Raw genomic sequence first — 13015 nt, forward strand, 5'->3', positions numbered from 1 at the left:
TGAAAACTGAAGAAGACATCCACCAAAGTCCCCCCCCCCCCCCTTCCCCCGAAGCCTTTGTAGTAATGTCACTACGGCTGCACAATCATTGTGATATTTACATTTTTGACAAAATATGTTCGCTGAAAGCTAAAGGAACTTGATGTAAGAGTTTGGTCAGTTTCATAAACGTGACCTAACTGTGTCCCCAGATATGAGGTAAACATATTCAAATCAAATATAGATTTTACTGATATGAATTGTAATGCTGATTTATTCTTAGTTACAAAAACACTGGACATGATGGTCAAGTTATTTATGTTGTAATTTAGTGTTTTGGTTCTTAAGATCCAATCCATTCCAGTCAGAAAGCAGAATGAGCCTCACATGAGCCTCTCATTTGTGTTGCCATTTTTAATGCTCAAATCCCATTGCTTTAAACCTAAAAGGATTCTCTTTGATCTGAATGGTCGCTACCTAAAGTCCAGCACCTGCAGCCAATCATGAATCAGTGCTAGTGCAGCCTCTGCAGCTCAGTGAGTGAATTCTGGAGGTTCTGAGCTTTCACATGAGGCACTGTCTGACCATATACTGAGAATGAGAAAGACTTGTATGTGCCCTCTATCTGCAGGTTAAGGCACTGGCAACCCAGGTTCAAGTGCAGGCTACAAATTTAAAAGTTCCTAGACATTTTCAAAAGCCAGATGGATCACCGCACAGATGTTATTCATATACTTACTGTGTTTGCCGATATTGCAGTAATGATTGAAGATGATTATTGTGCAGCCCTAGTGTCTCCTCTCCTCTATGACTTTGAGAAGATAAAGTAAGTGATGAAACTGTCTCTACTGGACTCATCTCACCAGCATTGGACCTCCCACCCTCCTCTTCCTCAGCCTGACCCTCTTCCTCATCACCTCTCAAACTTCAATGTGAACTGAAGAAAACAAAATGGCCTCTCTCTCTCTCTCTCACCTACGCGCTCGTATTGGACATTTGACCTCTGAACTTTGACTTTGTGAGCTGGCGCTGGGTCGCTATGCTGCGCTCTGTACAGAATATGAAAACCCCTCTTCCTCTCTATTCTACATTAATTTTTTTTTTTTTTGCATTTTTTCCGGGTTTAAACTATTCCTGTGCCTGGACTGGACTCTGCGCTGGACAAAAACAACAAGAAACACAGTAATTTGTTTGTGTTAAGGCTTGTTTACACCAAATATTATGGTACACTTTAAAGAGGACCTATTCTGCAAACAATATTTTTTGAGCTTTTAAACATGTTATAATTGTTTCCCTTCTCATTTACTCTCTCATATTTGTATTTAGAGTGATTCATGCATGTTTGAGTAATCTTTATTCTCCTGTAGTCAAGACGTTACTGCTCCGACAACATCATGGCTCTTTGTTGTGATGACATTTACAACGACATCAGGTGTTATTGGGCACAGCAATTTTCTAACGCGGAAATCAACGGACTTGCTACTTTTATTAAATTGTTTTGGATCAATACTGCAATTTAAAATGTCCAAATTATAACATAATAATCCACGAGTGTCATAAATTATAACTATATAACAGACACAAGCACAATATGTCTTCTTTAAGCCAAGACCATTTAAAACAAAAAAAAAAAGTTATATTTTTTCCTCCAAAGTCTTCCATGACCTTGATTAAAATGTGATTAATTGCACAATCCTACTTAACACAATACAATATATGTGAATTTATAGTACTTTTAAACTAGTCAAAACTTTACTGTAACCTTTGGTGTAAACTGCTTCTATGAAAAAAAACAAAAAAACAATTCCTGTATTTTTTTGTCATTTTTCTCCAGATTTTTGTCTTTTTTCCTCTGAACCTCTTCGAACAACAGCCAACTTTGCATAGTCCTAGTCGCCTTGCTTAACCGCACCCCTCTCCTTTTTGATTTTTCATTTATTGGAATTTAACCCGAGACTTGCTGCATGAATGTGGACTGGAAAACTGCAGCTTCCTTTGGACCAGTCTCACCCGGACTACCTTAAATCAGTATTACAGAAGCAGTAGGATCTCACCCGGACTACCTTAAATCATACAGGATTAAAGGAAGAGTGAGATTTGACCTTGTGGATATTAAAAGACCCTTTGGTGGGAATATGGGGTGGATGCAGAAGAGCAGAGCTTTTCTTTCGAACAATCTGCCCAAAAAAAACCTGCAATTTTTATTTTAAAATTTGAGTGTAATTTTTTTGCCGTGTGTCTGTGTTGCTTGATGTACCTCCATTTTCAGCCAGGCCAACTCTAGGCAGATATTACATGAACTGAAATAATTATGCAATAGTCTTAACATAGTGTTTTTTCTAGAGACGTTAAGGTTAAGGTACACTTTATTCTCTGCATTTGACCCATCCTTCAGTGTGTCTGGGTTAAATTTGTCAGGAGCAGTGGGACCCATCTCCAGATTTTGAGCTAGTCTTGGTCGACTATTTTCTCTGGAGGATTTCACCTATTGTGCATGTTTTGGGTTGATGAGGGAAAACGGAGTACTCAGAGAAAACCCACCCAGACACAGGGAGAACATGCAACACACACAGTAAGGCCCAGGAGTCGAACCCAGAACCTTCATGATATGAGGTGAAAGTGCCAGTAAAGTTGAGTTTGCATGTTCTGCCTGTATCTGAATGAGTTTCTTCTAGGTCCATTAACCTCCTAAATAAAAACATAATAATACTCCAGCTAGGTACTCCTGACCACTGGAATCCACTGCTCCTGACAGGTTTAACCCAGAGACACTGAAGGATGGGTCAAATGCGGAAGACATGTTTTCCTATGGTAGCTGACGTTTGGCTAGAGAAATATTGTTAAAATTTCGGTAGAAATCTAGCATCAGTAACTTCTTCACGTCCTGTCACGGTGATACCTGCAGAGACTTGGCCTGAAAATGTACAGACTCATCTGGCTGAACTGAAGCGCTGTGATTGTTAAGTTCATTTGAGGATTATAAGGGACTGCGTTTTGTCTGGACTTTTAATGTTTACATGATTTTATGTGAGAAAGAAGCAGTTGCTGAACTATGAAAGCTGTAGACCCAACCTTAATTTATCTTATTTATTTATTTATTAAAATGTCAGCAGTGGTTAAAAGGTACAATGTACATTAGGCATTAAAAATGTTTTTTTTTTAAATTACTATTCAGTCAATAGTTGAAATGCATCTTCTATACACTCAAAATCAATAAAATAAATAGATTAAATATTATTAAGAATACACTGACATATAAACAATGTAAAACTATATCAGAACTAATATAAGACCAGCTACTAATATTTTGTATGGTAAAGTGCAATCTATTGTATAAAAACTCATTTATTATTGTGGTATCAGTATTGACCTTTCCTTAAATTTAAAGTTGGACCAATCACTGCTGCTTAAATTGGCAGTACCTGGAGGACTAAAGAAGAGAGTGAGGGGGAGAAGGGATGAGGTCTGAAGGATTGATCTAACAGGTCTTCACACTTAAGACTCAGCCTCTGCAAACCAGGTGCTTGTAATCAGAAACATCTGGCTGTAATCAGGGCAGTCCTGTGTGATGTCACATAGTACTTGAAATTGTAGTGGCCACTGGTTTAGACATTACTGACCAGAAACCTGCAAATGTACCTAGTGTGCATTAAAGCCGCCAAAAAATGACTAGGGACAATACATAACGATATAAATACACCATATACACAGTTTAATAGTGTATCCAACTCACTAGTGTGAAGTCCCTCTAACCACTGCTGACCCCCTCCTGTGTCACTCTTGTTTGTTTATGATTTTCTCCTGAATTTGATCTACAGCCGGAGAATAGCAGCTCGGTCTGAAATCGGATCCATTTAAGATTCTGAAAAGGAAATGAGGTCCAAACCAACGGCTCCCAACTCACCATTTAAATGACCAACCAAATGTTACACCTGTATCCCCCACCAACTTAAAACAGCCACAACCACCCCACATCTAGGTACTCCTGACAAGGATACTGGCTCAGATCTGGTTCACTAATCCTAACAGGTTTAACCCAGAGACACTGAAGGATGGGTGAGATATCGAGGATACGCTCTATTTACAAAACACAATTCTCAGCTTTTGTTCAATTAGGTATTTTTTGCACCAACACATTTCTTTTTCCTAAATGTTTCAAATGCCTGTGATTTAAACGTATTATAAAAATCCAAATAAATACACAAAATTTGGGATTTGGGATAAACTTAGCCTCAAATTTAAATGGTGTTTTTGAGTCTGGGAGCTGCTGGAGCCTGATCCTGTGTCAGATGTTTTGTTTTGAGCGGCTCAGAGTGAGTCCTGAAATGGCTGTAAATAATGAAGCTTTGACGATTCCCTGGTGCTGGTCTTGGTCTGGTCCTGGCCTAGTCCTTGGTCTAACCCTAGGTCCTGGTCTGATGCTGGTCTGGTCCTGGTCTAGTTCTGGTCTTGTCCTAGGTCCTGGCCTAGTTCCAGGTCTAATCCTAGGTCCTGGTTTGATACTGATCTGATCCTGGTCTGGTCCTGGTCTAGTCCTGGTCTAGTCCTAGATCCTGGTCTAGTCTCAGGTCTGGTTCAAGGTCCTGGCCTGGTCCTGGTCTGGTCCTAGGCTGTGATCTTGTTCTTGGTTTTCCTGGTCTGGCCCTAGGTATTGGTCTGGTTCTATTTTCTGGTCTAGTTCTAGGCCCTAGTACTGGATCCTGGTAATTTCGTATGGTCCAGGGTTAGTCCCAGGTCTGGTCCAGTTTTGGATTGTTGATGATATGCGGTGGCTGTACAGTGAAGTTTGTCCTGATCATGTCACAAAAACAATAAAACTCTTCATCTCATCTGTGTCTCTGTAAAGTCTGAGTTCATTCTGATTATGTTAAAGAGGCTATTATGCAAGATGTACTTTTTTAGCTTGCTACCATGTCGTCATCAAAAACATGTCTGAAGAGGTTTTATATGTCATTCATGCATGTCTGAGTAATCTAGCGATCTCTCCCGGGCCCTATTTGAACCCTCCATATGGCAAGCAGCATGATTCTGTCCAATACTTAGCCCACATTCCATAAATATAAAGGCAGGATACAAAATAATGCACTACAACTTCATAAACCTGGTGCGATGGGCAGTAGTTTCATCTTTGCTCAGAATAATAGTGCAAAGAGAGCCATTTGGGATGAATTTGGGAATTGTTTGGGAGCTGATTGGCAGCCACATGAGCTGACTCTTCTCCAGGAGCCGATCTAAAAATGCTAAATCTTTGAAAAGAGACAGACTGCCCTTCAGCAGTTTTTCAACAACTTACTTCCCCTTATAATATTGCACTTTATAAACAGATTAATAAAACTCTATATATATCCTGCATTTAACCATATTTTACATTGTTGATTAAATACAACAATGTCATATTTTCCTTTATCTCTGACTGCATTTTTTTTTTCACCTGCCATTCTTGTATTTGTGCTGCAACACTGGTAGAACAAAATACACACAAAATAGTTTTTATTATTCCATACTCTCTCAACGTCAGTCTGCCCCAGGGTAACTGTGGCTATAATTGTAGCTTGCAACCAACAAGGGTGGAGTGAATGAATAATGCTAGAATTTGTAAAGCCTAATTTTCAGCCAATACAGATTTTTTAATGTTGTTTTGACGAATATATCTTTGAGAGTTTTGCACACACAAACATGGCAGATAGGAGCAACCATCACATTCTAAAATCTGAAAACCACCAACACTGGATTTTAATAAAACTAATTTTAGCTGACCTCCATCTGTATTAAATATTTTTGACCTATAGAATGTTGTGACGTCATCTGAAAGGTAACAATAAAACTAAGGCATTATTTTCCTTATGTTATTACAAATTTTATTTTTGATTATTTTATCTTTATTAATTGTATATATTTCTTGATCAACTGTTAATTTATTCTTTATTAATTTCTATTTTATTTCGTTTGCTCAAAGAAGGAAGTGACGTAGGCCCGGCGTCTTTCACGTCATTACGTAAGAGTCCACAACAAAGATGGCGGACGGTGAGTTCATTGTTTCAAAGCTACGGTTATTTTTTATTTTTTTCTGCAGCAGAGTCCACACGTTGTGATCCAGGATCTTTCTATTAGCCCAGGAAACATCACGTGCATTTAGTGTGAACATTTTAAACTTTAGATTATTGTAAAAATGGGGCCTGAGACGAGCGCAGTGTGCTTTGTGCTCTGTGGCCGCCGTTTTTCACACAGCAGCGGCAAAACAATCAAACAAAATCAGTCTAAATCCAATTAATAATCTGTCTGCTCTTACGCATCAATAAATACAAAATCTGTGTATGTTTAAGCGGTGCACTTTCCTAACATGACGGTTTAATGTCTTTAAAGCGCACTGACTGAATGATCTTAAAAGCTTATATATTTGGCCATATTACTAAACAAAACCTGTGCTGCAGATTAAATAGTTCTAACTTGATCATGAGTTTAACATAATTTTATGTAATGATTAGAAATATAAGTAGTAAGTAAGTATATTGAGGTAAGTTGACTGAACCACTCAATGTTTTGAAAGAAACGATGACAGTTATTGACGTTCAGGATATATTCCGATATACTACTTCATGCCAGTGACAGATCCTCCCAGCACATTTGGGTAATAGTTGTCCATCTTTTCTAAGCAACCATGCTAAGAAAGACTGCTGGCAGATTGGTGATGAACCGCTGTATTGCAAACTGTCCCTGTAGATTTCACAGCCCCATTTCGCCCCTGGCATCCGACATAAAAATAACTAAAACATGAATGAACCTGTTTGCCTGTGCACAATAATGTTCTATTCATTAATACTCCATGGCTCTTATTTTTGAGTGACAAATAAATAAATAAATCTGTTATTCAAGTGCATTTGACAGATTCATGTTTTTCAAATTGTTACCTGTTTTGGTGGGATAGTAATTGTGGTAAATATTTGTCACAATTTTACATTAGTCAAGTGGCAGTTTGTGAAGAAAAGTAGAAAACAAAAAGTTGGGAAAGGAAGTAGCAGTAAAGTCTAAAACTGAATACCTCTAACTATGCCATCAGCTGTCATCAATTCCATCCAAAATACAGGGACAATTTTTGACCAAAAAAGGCTTTTTCTGACAGTTTAAACGTGGACTTAACAAAATAAAGGTCATTTATTTTTATTTCTTTCAAATCATTACTGTTCTGTAATTGTTTAATTAGTGAAATGTGTAGCACTGTAATCTGCACAAATGTTTTTCAGATCACACAGATGCAGATCAGCCCATGGAGACGCACACTCCAGTGAGTAGCAGGATTTATCTTTTAATGCTGCAAATAATCTGTACACATTTTAATATGGAGAAGTTCAGTTTACTTCTGATTAAGTCCAGATCCTGCTTCAGTAATTATATAGTCCTAGTTCAGTCCTGGTTTAATTGTGGCTCAGTCCTGGTTTAGTGCTGTTCCAGACTTGGTTCAGACCTGTTCTTGTCCCCAGGTCTCGGAGAACCCCCACGCAGACTTCGGCCTCACAGACAGCCTGCAGAGGGCGCTGGATGGAGAGAAGTCTGGGGAGAAAAAGCAAAAGGTGGATCTCCAGGCCCTGCCCACCAGAGCCTACCTGGACCAGACAGTGGTACCCATCCTGCTGCAGGGGCTGTCCGTGCTGGCTAAGGAGAGGTGAGCCAGATGCACATCCAACTACGGCTGCACAATTAATCACAATCGAATCAAAATTGCAATTTGGGTTGGTGCAATCATCAAATAGAAACAGGTGAAATTATTTAGATAATCTGCAAATAGCAAAATATTTTATTGAAAAATGTTAATGAACTTTAAACCTCTACAAACCTGTTCTGAAATGTAAATGATTCTTGTATTAGTTTATTGGTTCAGATTTCAGTTTTCTCTCAGATGTGAATTATCCTGGAGTTGTTTATAATCTGTGCACTCAAAGAGAATCCTACTTTTAAAAAATATATAGCAGATTTAATCGCATTCATAAAAAGTCTTGCAGTGATAAAGCGATTAGGGAAAAATTGAAATATCTAATTGTGACTTTTTTTCTGACAATCATTCTGATTACATTAGTGATTTATGTTTTTATAATAGATTCAGATGTCCTCCCATCTTAGAGTTAGACTGAGATGGGGGCAGGTCAAATGTCTCCAGTTGATCTGCAGGCTTGGTGTGGTTGCATAAATGTAGTTTTTATTTTCAAGTATAAATTGCTATGCATAATTGCTGCACTTCCCACTGACTTTTCTGGAAAAATATAATAGTTTATAAACCCAACTGTTAGTGTCACCATAGCCAAAGTTTGGAATTAATTAATATTTTAACATTTTGAAGTTTGAGTTTTAATTTGACTTTTTATAGAATTAATCCTTATAATTTCTGTCTTTTTTCTCGCTGCAGACCTCCAAACCCGATCGAATACTTGGCCACGTTTTTGCTGAAGAATAAATCCCAGTTTGAAGACAGGAACTGAACATTCGCCTGGAAAACTACCGCTTTAGTCCTTTTGTTTTTCACTCTTTTTTTTACCGTAAATAATGTAAAATAAAATAGTTTCCCAATGTCCACACCTCCTGATTATTTTGAGTTTTTAATTAACAAGGGGGCATTATGCAAAATTGACTTTTTGGACCTTTCTACCATGTTATAATGTTCTCTCATCAAAAACAGGCCCAAAGGTTTCATATGGTTCTATATGTCATCCATGCAGGTTTGAGCAATATCACCCAGACCCTATTCGAGTCCTTCTTATGGTTAGCTGTACGACCCTGCCCAAAGCTCAGTCCACAAGCCTACATCATCCATGCTCCTACATGACAGTCTTGAAAAACCTGACGCAATGTGCAGTAGTTTCATTAGCGAGATGCACACTGAATGTGATGTAATGCGAAAAGCAATGAGAGGGGAGACTCAGAGCTTCAAAACAATGTTTATACCACATAGAAATGTAATACCTTGTCTTAGAAAAAAACAACAAAACTGATCAAACTGTTGGTCTTTACTGAATGACACTCAGTATGACTGTTGACATTCAATATTCAGAAAAATTCAATAGGTAGATACTAATCAAAATAACAAAACGTTACATTTAGGCCTACGACATTGCTATGGTCGTGCTCTATATCAGGAAAAAAATTATAAAAAATAGGAAAATGTGTTTAATGGAATTTATGAATTATGAACTAGATTGTGGAATAAATATCACTCCAGTACTGTTACAGAAATTAAGTATAATTTAAGTACTGGAACCTGAATAAAAAACATACTCGGCCCAAATATTAATTCAACGTTATCACTTATCTAATCATAGTTAAAAATTCTCCTAATAAAAGCATTTGTCAATTAATGTATTAAATGTATTAAATCTCCTTTAATTAAGGCTGCATTGCTAAAAGGTGGACTAAGAGGAAAAGGGTTAACTTGGGAAACTCAAGGGTGTGCATGACACCTGGAGTGTGAACACTTCTGCCAAAGAATAAAATAAAGTATGAAAACAAACTGAACATTCGTCAGGAAAACTGCTGTAGACATTTTGATTTAGCGGCCATTCATTGTCAATGCCCGATCTGGTCTGATCTCAGAAGCTAAACAGGGCTGGGCCTGGTTAGTACTTGGATGGGACACCACTGGGAACAGGTGCCACAGTGGAGCAGCAGTGGCTCTAGTGTATACTGTCATTGTGCCCTCAGCCAAAACACTCCACCCACATTGCCTAAAATGAATGTGTGAGTGTTGGTGATGGTCGGAGGATCCGATGGCGCAGACTGAAAGCCTCATGTTTGTCAGTCTGTCAGTCTGAGTGAGTGAATAATGCACTGTAAAGTATCCTTGAGTGTCTTGAAAAGCTCTAAATCCAAAGAATTGGACTTATATTCTTATTTTTTGTTTGTATTGGATTTTTAACAGGGCAGCCATGAAGAAGAGCCCAAGTGCTCTCATTGGGTTCCCCTGTACAAATAAAAATAAAGAATTATTATTTTGAACACGTTTCCCTTGTGCACACCTCTTCCTCGTTGCATTTATTATGAAAAACAGATCAAACTGTTTATTGCACAAATCACTGACAACTACAAATAAGTTGAGTACAAAAATCATCCTTCTACAAAATGTAGCCTCCATCACCGTCATTAGAAGATAAAGAAGATATAATAAATGTATTAAACATGTAGATTTGGATCTTTTTTTTCTTCTGTTAATTGAACAAAGTTAGTGGCCGTAATGGCAAAGGTTGTGCCTATTTTTGATGCGTTACCAACAGTTGCAAAAAAACTAACAAAAACAAAACCCTAAATAATTAAACCTGTGAATGATTACAGTCACTAAAAAGCAGAGGTGGGTAGCCAAAGATTTTACTCAAGTAAAAGTAATATTACTTCAAAATAATATTACTCAAGTAGAAGTACAAAGTAGTGGTCCAAGAAATTTTTCAAGTGAGAGTAAAAAGTACGGTATTTGGAAAGAGTACTATTTAAGTAAGAGTAACTTAAAGAGTAGCTGTCAAAGCAATTTATAATTTAAAGTCAAGGTAAATGGAAGGACAAAACAATAAATAATGCACAAAAATCACACACAAATGCAAATAAGTTACTCAAGTAAATGTAACCTAGTTCTACCCACCTCTGCTAAAAAGTAAATGAACAAATCTACACAACTATAGTTAAAGTCTAAAGTGTCACTGACTCAATTGTAATGATCCAAGAGACTGCAGACTTTATTATAGAATAGAAAAAAAATAAAATGGTTTGTGAATTTGAGACCCCATTGAGCAATGAATGAGAAATATATTATATTTTAAAATTAAATTAGATGGCATGTATTCTACAGTCTTTTTTACCCAAAACACTTTTATTATATTGAATTAAAAAAAAAAAAAAAAAAAAAAATCAAGCTCCTAAGATCCCAAATATAGAACTTAACTTTTAGCTATGTTATGTGTTAGAATATTGTTGCCTCTTCAAAAATCTAGCTGGAGTTGTGTTTTGTTTCCTTCACACGTTTGGGTTATCCTGCATTATTAGGATGTCTACATCTCTGAAGCTCAAAATGCTCTGTTCCTTTTACCTTTAATTCAGAACAGTGTTTTCAGTTTGAGAGAAGAACACAGCCTAAATATGCAGGATTTGTGTTTAAAGCATGTGTCAGTGAAACAAAACTCAACTCACACAAACAGACCTGTTTGTGATGAGGAAACAACATTATAACATGGATCATAGATTAGTGTAATATGAGATGAAGAGGTTTGTCAGTCAATTGTAGTTATCCTTTACTCCCAACCCAGAGCTGTCAATGTGAAGCATAAAATAACATGACACTAAAATACAGCATTTTATACATTATTTTTGACCTTTAGACCATCTGTTTTAATGCTTTTCATCAGCAGCAGAACCTAGCTTGAAGATGTGAACAACTGACCACAAAATACGTTATAGCTTGAAAATGGACATGGTTCTGGTTTTTGATATGAGGAAAACTCTAGACATAAACATTTAAGGCCCAATATTCTGCTTAACACTGCCCAAGTACTACATGCACACTAGACCAGGACCAAACCAGGACTAGGAAAAGTACTGAATCAGAATTGGTCCAGAATTAACCCAGGACTAAACCAGGACTAATTAGAACTAACCCAGGAGTAGACCAGGACTAAACCAAGACTAGGACAGGGCCAAACCAAGTACTCATCAGGACTAAAGCACGGAACAAAATGAAAACTATTAATGTAAGTACACTTGAGGCTTTGGTATGTCTGATATTATAAGTTGAAATAATGTGTGTTTGGTAAAAACCTCCAGGCCTTTTTGTTGTCTACAACCAGCATTAATAGAGAAAAGGCAGTTTAACAGAATACAGGAGCTTTAAAAATGTACGTCTGGAACCACAAGAGAGTAGAACGTTTAATTGGTCAAGTTGTCTGTCAGTAGTTTGTGGGTGGAGCTTGTTCCCAGGTGTGTGAGGGGGTGGGGCTTTTGTCAGATGTAGAACTGGTGATTGGCCAGGTTGTCCATGAAGGGTTGAACCAGGAAGTCGGTGGAGAAGTAGAAGACAAGTCCGAAGGTGATGGAGATGGGGAGAGCGGGGAGAGCCTTTTTAAAGATGGCCAAAAGCAGCAGCGTCAGACACAAGCCCTGAGAGAGAGAGAGAGAGAGAGAGAGAGAGAGAGAGAGAGAGAGAGAGAAAACAAGGGAGAGAGATGAGGGAGAGAAAAAAGGAGAGGGGGGGATGAGAGGAAAGGAGAGAGAGGGAAGTGGGTAGGAAGTAAAGAGGGAGGAGATGAAAGGAGGAGGAGAAAAAAGAGAAGAGAGAGAAAATAGAGGGGGATGGGGAATATAAGAGGAGAGGGGAAGAAGGAGAGAGGGAGGATATAAGAAAGGGGAGGGGAGAGAGGAAGGGGGAGGGAGAAAGATTAAAGAGAGATAAACGAGGAAAGGGGGGTAGGAGGAGAAAGGCAGAGAAAGAGAGAGAGATGGGGAGAGAGAGAGATAAAAGTGGGATGAGAAAGAGTGAGAGATGAGATAAAAGAGGAGAGGGAGGGATGGGAGAGGGAGAGAGAGCGAGAGGATGTAGAGAGGGGGGAGAGAGGAGAGAGAGTGTTATAACTGGCACTAGAACTATACCAGGTCTAATCTGTGACAAAACCAGGGCTTAACCAGGAAACCCAAGAGACCAAACCTGCATAAAACTGTAGTTACTTGTGTGACTTTTGGTCTTGCAGAAGTGGCCAGATACTTGAGGTATGTGTGTTAGTCCAGAAATATGTATTACATTACGTTGCCATTATGCAAATGCTCCAAAAAGTGACAAATGTAGAACTGGACCACACTGCACTAATAAAAAAAAACAAAAAAAAAAACACTGCTTGCTACAGTGAACTACAGCTATCTACAGACATTAATACTACATAATAATAAAGAAAGTGGCTCACAATGAGGATGGCAACAAAACATGCCAGTGTGGTGTTCCAGTCTCCTCCAGTGGCTGCAGCTTTGCCCACCAGCACCGAGTAGAAGATAAAGTCTCCCAGACCCAGCTTCACTCCTC

At 38.1% G+C, this 13015-nt stretch overlaps 2 protein-coding genes across 2 annotated transcripts in view; one reads left to right on the plus strand and one right to left on the minus strand.

Annotated features, from left to right (window-relative positions):
• The first annotated feature begins 5954 nt into the window (after positions 1-5954).
• On the plus strand, positions 5955-8555 carry dpy30 (dpy-30 histone methyltransferase complex regulatory subunit). Its single transcript, XM_033969828.2, has 4 exons — positions 5955-6003; positions 7221-7261; positions 7458-7639; positions 8378-8555. Exons 1-4 carry the CDS (start codon positions 5994-5996, stop codon positions 8448-8450), a joined length of 306 nt encoding a protein of 101 aa, XP_033825719.1. The 5' UTR covers positions 5955-5993; the 3' UTR covers positions 8451-8555.
• A 3295-nt stretch (positions 8556-11850) lies between these two features.
• LOC117370187 (presenilin-2-like) overlaps positions 11851-13015 on the minus strand; it is a 3670-nt gene continuing 2505 nt past the window's right edge. Inside the window, exons 3-4 of the mRNA XM_033965579.2 lie at positions 12900-13012; positions 11851-12102 (exon numbers count right to left, since the gene is read on the minus strand). Coding sequence (XP_033821470.1) covers positions 11947-12102; positions 12900-13012 — 269 coding nt within the window. The 3' untranslated portion in view covers positions 11851-11946. The remainder of the gene's footprint in view (positions 12103-12899; positions 13013-13015) is intronic.

Source organism: Periophthalmus magnuspinnatus, chromosome 1 (assembly GCF_009829125.3).
Source record: "Periophthalmus magnuspinnatus isolate fPerMag1 chromosome 1, fPerMag1.2.pri, whole genome shotgun sequence".
Classification (NCBI taxonomy): domain Eukaryota; kingdom Metazoa; phylum Chordata; class Actinopteri; order Gobiiformes; family Gobiidae; genus Periophthalmus; species Periophthalmus magnuspinnatus.

What these genes read in the sequence shown, in the direction of transcription:
- dpy30 (XM_033969828.2), top strand. An exon ending in CCATGGAGACGCACACTCCA is followed by an intron (nt 7,262 to 7,457) that starts GTGAGTAGCAGG and finishes TCTTGTCCCCAG; the next exon opens with GTCTCGGAGAACCCCCACGC. An exon ending in TCCGTGCTGGCTAAGGAGAG is followed by an intron (nt 7,640 to 8,377) that starts GTGAGCCAGATG and finishes TTCTCGCTGCAG; the next exon opens with ACCTCCAAACCCGATCGAAT.